The 9,856-nt window shown below is 45.5% G+C and overlaps 1 protein-coding gene across 8 annotated transcripts in view; it reads left to right on the plus strand.

Annotated features, from left to right (window-relative positions):
- The window catches only part of LOC132449679 (rho-associated protein kinase 2-like), a 38,085-nt gene extending 33,382 nt beyond the window's left edge, over positions 1-4,703 (plus strand). For 2 of the 8 annotated variants that reach the window (XM_060041443.1, XM_060041447.1), the window contains 3 exons: positions 67-355; positions 1,975-2,084; positions 2,742-4,703. In XM_060041443.1, the coding sequence (XP_059897426.1) occupies positions 67-355; positions 1,975-2,053 (368 nt within the window). In that variant the 3' untranslated portion in view covers positions 2,054-2,084; positions 2,742-4,703. Of the gene's footprint in view, positions 1-66; positions 356-1,321 lie in introns of all 8 variants that reach the window. The other 6 variants (XR_009523627.1, XR_009523626.1, XR_009523625.1 and 3 more) reach the window with 6 other exon arrangements.
- The last annotated feature ends 5,153 nt before the right edge of the window (positions 4,704-9,856 follow it).

Below are 9,856 nucleotides of genomic sequence, written 5' to 3' on the forward strand. Positions count from 1 at the left end.
GGAAGCCCCGCCTCCATGCATGGCGGGACCCTACAGACGACTCTGACCTCCCTTCCTGTCCCTCAGTGAACTACGACATGTCGAGCGCCAAGGAGCTGATCCTGCTGGCCTGCTCCCAGGAGGACCAGCAGCGCTGGGTGGGCCGCCTCCTCAAGCGCGTCCCCCGCCGGCACCCCTCCAGCGCCCCGCCCAGCCACCCGGCCGCCGCCGAGCCCTCCGCACGCTCCTCCCCCATGCTGTCCCCCCGGGGCTCCCCCCGGGGCTCCCCCCGCCTCTCGCCCCACCGCAGCGCCATCCGGCTGCAGAGCAGGACGCAGCCGGCGGCGCCGGCAGCGCCGGCGGCCAGGAAGCCCAGGTGAGCCCCGCTGGTCGGGAGGAGGGGGCTCTGATCCGTCGGAGATGGTTCCTTTATTCGTTTAACACAATGTGGTGCTGCACCCAGCCGCTGTTCTCTGGGTTAAGGAGCGTAGTGAAGCCCGCTGTGATTCACCCACCGGCTTATTAAACCACTGACGGCATTAATGCATAACACCCGCCCGGTGCATTAAGTGATGCTGGTTGGATGTGGTTATCCTAATGGGGTTTTGAATGGGCTTGAACGTTGGAGGCATCTCAGGAGAGGCAGTCACCGTGACCATCAGCAGCACTCTGCAGTAGGCGCGAGGTACAGGCCGAGGGCTGGACATGATCACAGCCGGGCTGATGTTCAGTGACACAGCAAGACCTCCGGTGTGGGGTTAGCTTTATACAATAGTTGTACACCCGCCGTTTGTTAGTTAGGAGTAAGAGCTGCAGAGGTTAAGGATTTGTTTGTTTGTCTTATCATTTAGCTGGCTCGGCCAACACAAATAGTTCCGCCACTGGACTGTTGCCCGGCAACACCTAAACACTTTTCTACACACTTGCTTTCTACTTTGTGTCAACATTACCGCAGGCCAGCCACTGTGTATCATGTACATCCTACTGTACGTTTCCATCTATTGTGCCACCAGAGTGTTGACACCAGAGGCGCTTCAGTGTGTGGTGCTGATTATGATCCTTAATGTCACTGTTATCAGAAACACCTGTGCCTGTGCTGTCACACTCACTCAGCACTCATGGAATGCCTCCAGTCCGATCAAATCACTTGGACGTAACTCGCTGTTATATTTAAGTGTCTGCCTTTATAACCCGTTGACTGCATAACGTAGGTGGAATTAAAAACGATTTTAGAAAATGCTTCTCCAGGGAAACCTGCCAAAACGACCTGGTCTGAGAAGACTTTGGTTTGTGGAGCCTCACTTCCCTTAACTCACTGTAACCCCCCCCTCCCTCCTCTTAGCTCTGGGCCCACCATGCTCCGCATTATTTTCCACTGACCACCACCATCCACCCAAACCCCCTACCCCCCTGGCCCTCACCATCCCTGTGCCCCTCTTGCTAGGATGCTGCGTAAGTAGTAGTGAAGCCTGACCCTCTGCTTGCTTGATTGTGGCCCTCGATGCCCCAGACCTCCTCCTACGTGGGCTGTTTTTTGAACTCATTATTTTTGTTTATACAAACTCACCTCGAGGTGGGGGGGCAACAAGATTAAATCGCACGGCTTCTTCACAACGGGCTTGGCCTGAAAGCAACTCTCTACCGCCACCTGGCGACAGGGGCATGTATTGAGCCGGCTCCACCTGGGACGTGGGCATGTGGTGAACCTGTCTCCAGCTGGGATGGGGGCATGTACTGAGCCTGTCTCCACCTGGGACGGGGGCATGTACTGAGCCTGTCTCCACCTGGGACGGGGGCATGTACTGAGCCTGTCTCCACCTGGGACGGGGGCATGTACTGAGCCTGTCTCCACCTGGGACGGGGGCATGTACTGAGCCTGTCTCCACCTGGGACGGGGGCATGTACTGAGCCTGTCTCCACCTGGGACGGGGGCATGTATTTAACGGGGGCTGAGGCCGTGCTGGAGGTCCTGAAGGCTGTCCTCCGCTGTTCCAGGTTGCTAGAGTTCGGCCTGGGGGACTGGAGCTGGTCGCTGGATGAGGTGGATAGTGATGAGGATGATAGGTTCTTCTGAGGAAGGGCCGGATAAACAGAGGAAAGAGGGGGTAAATGATGACGCATGGGTTTGAGGTGTCGTCCACGTAGCTAGCTGCATGACCTGTGTGCGTTCAGTGTGCATTTGGAGTTTGCATTTTGTCCTATGTTTGTTGTGGTATGTAGATGTATTTTAGTTGCTGAAATACAATTTTCTGTAGACTTAAGATGTCTGAAAGACCTCGAACCACATGGTTAACCACAGAACAGAAGAACATAAGAGCTGGAAACTCCTCAACCTTTCCCTCCAGTTCCTTAGCTCCCTGGTGGACGCGTGGCCGTGCGAAGCCCCTGGCCTCTCTCTTGCCTAGCAAACAGGTTGCTGATGAGATGCATGATGGCACTAGATGGATTCTGATGACTCATGCTCTGTAATTGGCTTTTTTTTATGTGGTTATTTTGGACATCAGTGCATTGCACACAATTCAAGTAATAACTCTTCTGCGGTTCACTAAACGGGTAATGTTCCAGTGAGCTCTAGAAAAGACTTTGTTTCCTTTGTTGGTTTACTTTGAGCTCCGTCTGCAATAGAATAAAGCTGTCCTTTTTAACCTGTCTTCCTCCTGATGTGGGTGTGCATCTTGTGCCTACTGATTTTCGCCTGTCTGTGCGTGTGTGTGTGTGTGTTTTGGTTTCTCACTTTCTGTTTTTCTTTCCTTTCTCCACAGTTAACCCTGGGCAGAACGAGGATGTTTGGATGATTTTAATTTTATTGTACTTTGATTCTACATTTGAGCATATTCTGTGAGGTCCAGTGTATATAGACTGCAAACTGCAACCGACTTATCTACCATCAGATACTGGATCGTCCTGGAATCTTTTTGTGAAAAAGAATAAAGAACATTGGCCGTCTGTTGTGTAATACAGATGGAGGGAAGCCAGGAAGAAACCATATAGACAATGAGCACCAAAGAACAAATACATAGAGGCCTTGTGTGTGTGTGTGTGTGTGTGTGTGTGTGTGTGTGTGTGTGTGTGTGTGTGTGTGTGTGTGTGTGTGTGTGTGTGTGTGTGTGTGTGTGTGTGTGTGTGTGTGTGTGTCAAACAGTGTCTGTTTATTAATAATAACCCAGAGAATTGTAATTAATTTTCTCTTTATGACATGGCTACCAAATCTAACTGCACATATTATATATGTCTCACCTGTAAATGATTGATATTCTTAAGAAAGGGGATAGCATTGCATTATAATCAGTCTTGACATATGGATGTATTCTAAAAAGGACTAATGTTTATTATAATATAGCACACATTATAAAACAATGTGAAGAAACAACAAAAACATTGTAGGAATTCAGATATCTATTTCTCCATCTTCAAAAATAAATGGTTATACAAATAGTTAATATCTGGAAATAAGTCGTTTGGTTGTTCATTATTTCCATCAGTTAATTTCAATGTCGGGAATGTCAAAATGCATAAAATAATATATAAAAACACCACTGCATTCTAGACACTAAAGATGTGTTTTGCAAATCCTAATGGTACCTGAAGCTAGGTCAAACGTGGAGCGTGTTTCGGGGCCATGTCGCTGGATTGTTGGGGGATGCTTGAGGTCTCTGTCTCAATTGGTCCATAAGGTGGATTCCATAGCGTCTCCCTCTCCGTTTGGGCCCATTCTGTCTGACCCACCGTAATGCCTTCACAACAGAGGTGCCTTAATATATTGTTCAACAAATGTTTATTGTGTGGGCTAACTGCTTGTATTTTTGTTTTGTTCAATGTTGCTTTTGAAACTCCTCTCCCCTAGCCCTGTTAGCTTGTTATTAAACCCTTATTATGCACTAATGGTGTAATTTAAAACCAAGTCTTCAGTCATTAAGTCAGAGGCGGTGGCACGGGCGGGCCTAGGCCCGCCTACTTGTCAGTCTTGCCCGTCCAGCTCAAGAATCTGTCAAATCGTGAAATCCTCCATCCCATGTCTTGAGACCGCCGTGTCCCTCCCCACTGAATTCACGTCCCCTTGCTGCCTCCACAAGAGCTGTTAATTATTTTATGTCGAGGCCATCTGCATTGCAATTGTGGGCTGAGAAATAATTGACCTGTCGATTAGTCAGAATTTCTCAGCCCACAATTGAGATGCAGATGGCCTGGGCCCGCCTACTTGTCTGGCTTTGCCCGCCCTTTTTTTTTTTTCTCAGCAATTTGAACATTTATGGTTACGCCACTGCGTTTAGTTGTCGAAACAGCCGCTCAGGACCGACTCCTTTAGCCCCGGACCCCACCAGAGGTCGCTAGACTGCGGCCCTCTGCTGCGGCAGACGGAGCCCGGACACAACGTCCACGACGATGAGTAACGGAGACCCAGGGGCTGCATCATCCCTGCAGTATAAATATCAATAAAATGTATCAATATCAGAAAAAATGGCACCGACATGTCGAAAATAATGTACTTGTACCTGAAGTGTTAATCTTAACTGCACACAAAAGTGTTTCAAAATGTATTTTTCTATATATCGCCTATGAAATCGTTTGATCTTCGTGTAGCAATTAATAGTATATAGAAGTCTAGTTTAAGTATTACCAGTACAGCTTTTAAAGGTGGACTATTACACATTTGGTATTGAATTCTGCTACTGACGCAAGACTTTCCTTTCTCTATTGCTTCATTAAACTTATATTACAACGAGGCATGGGGATGGGTTTTCTCTGCTTCAGAATAGAGAAAAGGGAGCAGCACGCAAGGTGTTAATCCTCCACAGGCTGTACTGTATGGCAGCATAAAGCCTCTCCCACCGTTAGTGAATACTTGCATTGTAGAAAGAACAGCCTGCCTCGACAGATTAGGAGTTCTTAGTAACATTAAACTTGACGGATACTCTGAGGGTTATATGTGTTTTGGCAGCTCAAGGGAGAAGAGAAAAGGTGTAGGGCCTATGTTAAGGTATCATAAAAAAATGCTGTTAAACAGATTTTATGTGCTACTTAATAAATGCAAAGTGGTCAAGTATGTTTATTGGTACGCACAAAACCACACTTGTGTGTTGTATTATATGATAAAAGATGGAACACGGATGATAAATATTATTTGCTAGAAACTTCTATAAAGCATAGTGAAAAATAAAGTAAATATTTGTAACTGAAAAATAGTTGCCAAGTATTTGGTATTTTCACCTATTTTTGTCACCTATTTCTAAAAAACAACTAATGAATGATTCAAATCCAACACAATTATGCGTAAATGGTGGGAGGGCAAATTGAGAAGAAAGGTTTCCACCATATCGAATTGGTGAAAATCAGGGTTATTGGAGGCCTTTCAGTCAATTGTCTCTTGTAGCAGAGCTTCCATTAAGAAGACCCTTTCCTTACACACTGACAATGCTCTGCCATTTAAAGGGAACGCCAAGCTCCCAGACAGCTAGCCTTGATAATGAACTGAGCGCACAGACTTGGTTAATAACCCGTCATATGTATACTGTCTTCTATGGATCGTTGAGAAGGAGTCACTAAAATAATCTATATGTTCACTGTGGAAGTCATAAATACTAATCTCCATCTAAGGTGTTGATGGAGATCAACATGAATATACATTGAATTCATGGAAACATACAAATAATCTGCATACGTCAATTGCATCAGTTCAAGATGTTAAAGATGAATTTCTGAATTGAAATGTAAGCTACTTTTGATGAATTTGAGTGTGTGATTTGATTGCAACATATAAATCTGTAATCACATCAATTCTTCTTAAGGCAATGCTCTTTTAATACTGTAAATACAAACAAGGTTTTTTGGGTTCCTTGCATCATTATCCATTGATGATAGTTGAGATGTTCCTCATTACAGGCAGGTCGCTGTATAATGTCCTGCATTTCCTCTGAACAGATTGTCCAGAGGAGGTCCATCTGCGCATTGCATGGGTACAAGCAGTTAGCGAGCATCGCCAAGATAAATCTTTTAAATCAGCCTAAAGCAAATTGGCAGTCATACATTATGGAGTGCTTCATGGCCTCTAGCGTGTGCCAACCGCTCTCTAAATCACATTTCATACTACTGGTCATTTCCAAGCCTAGTTATGATGTTTCTTGGAAATATATTTGTCATGGGGGGCAGTGGCGCAGGAGGTAGAGCGGGTTGACTGGTAACAGGAGGGTTGCTAGTTCAATGATCCCCGGCTCCTCCTAGCTGTGTGTCGAGGTGTGAGTGCCCTGAGCAAGATGCCTAACCCTGGCTGCTCCTGACGACCTGGCTGTCGCACTGCTTGGTTGACTCCGCCGTCGGTGTGTGAATGAGTGGTTGTAAGTTCTTAGGAGGAAAGCGTCAGCAATATCCCCTACATTTAAATTTGTAAATGTAAGATGTCAATATGCGTCTTCATCCAATGACCCAATATTGCACATCTATTGATACTATTGTTTCACAGGGAGGTAAGTGAACGATCGGAGAAGCCAAATAGCGCGGTAGAAGCAGACCTCCTGTCTGTGGCCTCTGGGACTTCATATGAAATGAGACTGTCCTGCCCAGCATGCTCTAACTGTACTGTGAACACACTGTAACTCTACGTACTGAACCCCTCTACAGTGAACACTCTGTAACTACGTACTGAACCCCTCTGTGAACACTCTATAACTCTACACACTGAACCCCTCTACAGTGAACACACTGTAACTATACACACTGAACCCCTCTACAGTGAACACACTGTAACTCTACGTACTGAACCCCTCTACAGTGAACACTCTGTAACTACGTACTGAACCCCTCTGTGAACACTCTATAACTCTACACACTGAACCCCTCTACAGTGAACACACTGTAACTATACACACTGAACCCCTCTACAGTGAACACACTGTAACTATACACACTGAACCCCTCTACAGTGAACACACTGTAACTATACATACTGAACCCCTCTACAGTGAACACATGTAACTCCACGTACTGAAACCCTCTACAGTGAACACACTAACTACATACTGAACCCCTCTTCAGTGAACACACTGTAACTCTACATACTGAACCCCTCTACAGTGAACACACTAACTACATACTGAACCCCTCTACAGTGCACACACTGTAACTCTACATACTGAACCCCTCTACAGTGAACACACTGTAACTCTACATGCTGTAATTTTATAGGGACCTGTCAATAAGTTATTCTTGGATTGTTTTATATGGGAAGGAAGAATAATGACGACAGAATAATGTGTATTGTATAATCTTAATGGTTTTAACAAATGAACTATAGTTTGAGCAGTGTATGGAATAGTTTGCTTTAAGCAAAATGTAAACAAATAGAAACACCCAAAAGAGTGTAAATCAATAATAAACACAATAATGAACCAGTGTGTGTGTATTTTATTAATCAAATGCTCAGTATAACACAACAATTAAATTACTTGGACATTGTAGCAACAACTGCATAGTTGGCAGAGAACAAAATATTTACCCATTTTAAAAAGAGTAATCCAGCAGGGTAAAGAAAACGGCCCAGAAATGTCCCAACACGGTAAGACATAAATAACCTAATTCATAAGTCACTGGTAAGCCTTAAAGTGTGTATTGGAAGTTAGATACTGCAGTGAAGAATCATATAGGAAAAAAATTCTAATACACGATTATTTAGTTCCTAATAAATCTACACTACAAGTGGCATCTTGAGCCACTTGTAGTGGCTCAAGATTGGGGTTTAACTCATTTCTGAGGACCAGAGAACACAGGGCAAGGTCAGTTCCCCTACCATCTCTCGTTTGCATACGATTTCCAACAGAGACATTGGGAGAGGATGCTGTGATCTGTGGTGGTATTGGATAGCATGCAGTCACATCTGGTTCCTCCTATAAGTAAACACAACGTACAATCTGGAAGAAGGCCTGTGGCGGCTCTTCATTCACCTGTCGTTGATGATACTTCCGTCCCGACGGCAGAGACCCAGTGCAACACAGGGCTCCAGTCGCTCCACTCTGATTTGTACATGGCCTCGCTAGGACGGACTCGGCTGCGCGCCTGGTACTGCCCTCCCTTCTCCAGCCCGGTTAACTCCATCTGGCACAGGGGATCGCACTTGGTTTCCATCGTAATGTTCTGAGCCTAATAAAAAAACGACAAGAGTTTCATAATGCACGTGATGGACCTATTGAGGACGTGTTGCAATGAGTTGTATTGCGTTCTGTTGCTTTGAGTTGAGGTAAATTGTGTACCAAACACACACACACCTACCCCCCATGGTTGACCCACTTTTATCCACTGCAGTTGGATGTCACGCCAGTCAATGAATTGTAATCTAGGGACCTCAGAGAATAAGGAGACGGCGGTCAGGTTGACCTCAGGCGTGCTGGGTGTCTTCAGCTTTACTACACACACACACACACACACACACACACACACACACACACACACACACACACACACACACACACACACACACACACACACACACACACACACACACACACACACACACCAAACAAGAAAAAGGCGTTTTCAGTGTTAAAGTTGGCCCTGGGCTATGAGCAGTAAAGGGAATAAAGGGTTAGGTAATGCTTAGTACTTACTGTAGTCTGCTGGCCTGTAGATGATGGTGGTGTTCACAGACTCACAGTCCAGAAAAATTGTCCACTTCTCAGTGTGTCTAAACCCCTGAGGGGAAAAAAGTCAACAAGGAGAGCACTTATTCTTGAGCCCTTGAGGGTTAGAGTTTTGCTTAGGGTCAGGGTTTGCGTATTAGGGTTACCTGGCCTACCAAGTTAGGGGTAATTGGCTGATTATGGTTCGGATACCTTGGTTAGGGGATGGGGGGGTTAGTGTTATCTTGATGGGTATGGTTAGCGGAAAGAGGGTTAGTGTTACCTTGATGTGTAGGGTTAGGGTAAGAGGGGTTAGGGTTACCTTGAGGGGTAGGGGTAGGGGGAAGAGGGTTAGTGATACCTTGAGGGGTAGGGGTAGGGGGAAGAGGGTTAGGGTTACCTTGATGTGTAGGGTTAGGGGAAGAGGGTTGGGTTACCTTGAGGGGTAGGGGTAGGGGGAAGAGGGTTAGGGTGACCTTGAGGGGTAGGTTGGGGGAAAAGAGAGTTAGGGTTACCTGGTTCATTTTTGGTGGTAAGACCAGGTTGCATGCTCGTAAGGCTGGGTGAGCAGGGTCCCGGGGCCTCATATCACATTCCGATTTATAGCAGAGTTGATCCACCACTGTAATGAAAGCAGTATTAGTGTCAGAGTTTCATTATAGTAATTTCTGTTGTTCTATTCTAATCCTGTTCTTTTTGTTTTTTGCTATGGCCTATGTTATTCTAGCTCTGTCAGTTCAAGTGCTGTTTGTTTCTATGATATTCTAGTTCTAGGTTCTATGTTCTTTTCTATGCCATACTATTCTACTCAATGTTATTCTAGTGTGGTCTGTTTTGTTTGTACATAGTGGCTATTACACTGAAGTAGCAATTCACTATTGTCGGTCAGATTTATTCTACATACTGTACCTTGGACTTGTAAAACCTAATGTATACGGGCCGTACATTAACGGCATGAGCTGATGTGAAAAAGACGCAATCACTGCCCTGGCGCATCGATTACACAGTGATTTGTTATGTGTCACACACTTCTGAAGTTTTGAAGGTCCGCAAGCATAGAGTTGCAGTCCATAGCCAAGTCCCGATATAAATGCCATGATTGTGTGTGACTGCCTGTCACTTCGCAAACAGTGCATCGCAACTATAAATTACGCTCAACTCTCCGTCCCGATGGGAGACTCTGCAGGTTTTTTACACCTTCATACGGTTAAACAACATATCATCATAATGGTGGAAACTAATGATCCAGAGGGGACTTGTGTGAATACCTG

The sequence above is a fragment of the Gadus macrocephalus genome, chromosome 21, assembly GCF_031168955.1.
Source record: "Gadus macrocephalus chromosome 21, ASM3116895v1".
NCBI lineage: Eukaryota > Metazoa > Chordata > Actinopteri > Gadiformes > Gadidae > Gadus > Gadus macrocephalus.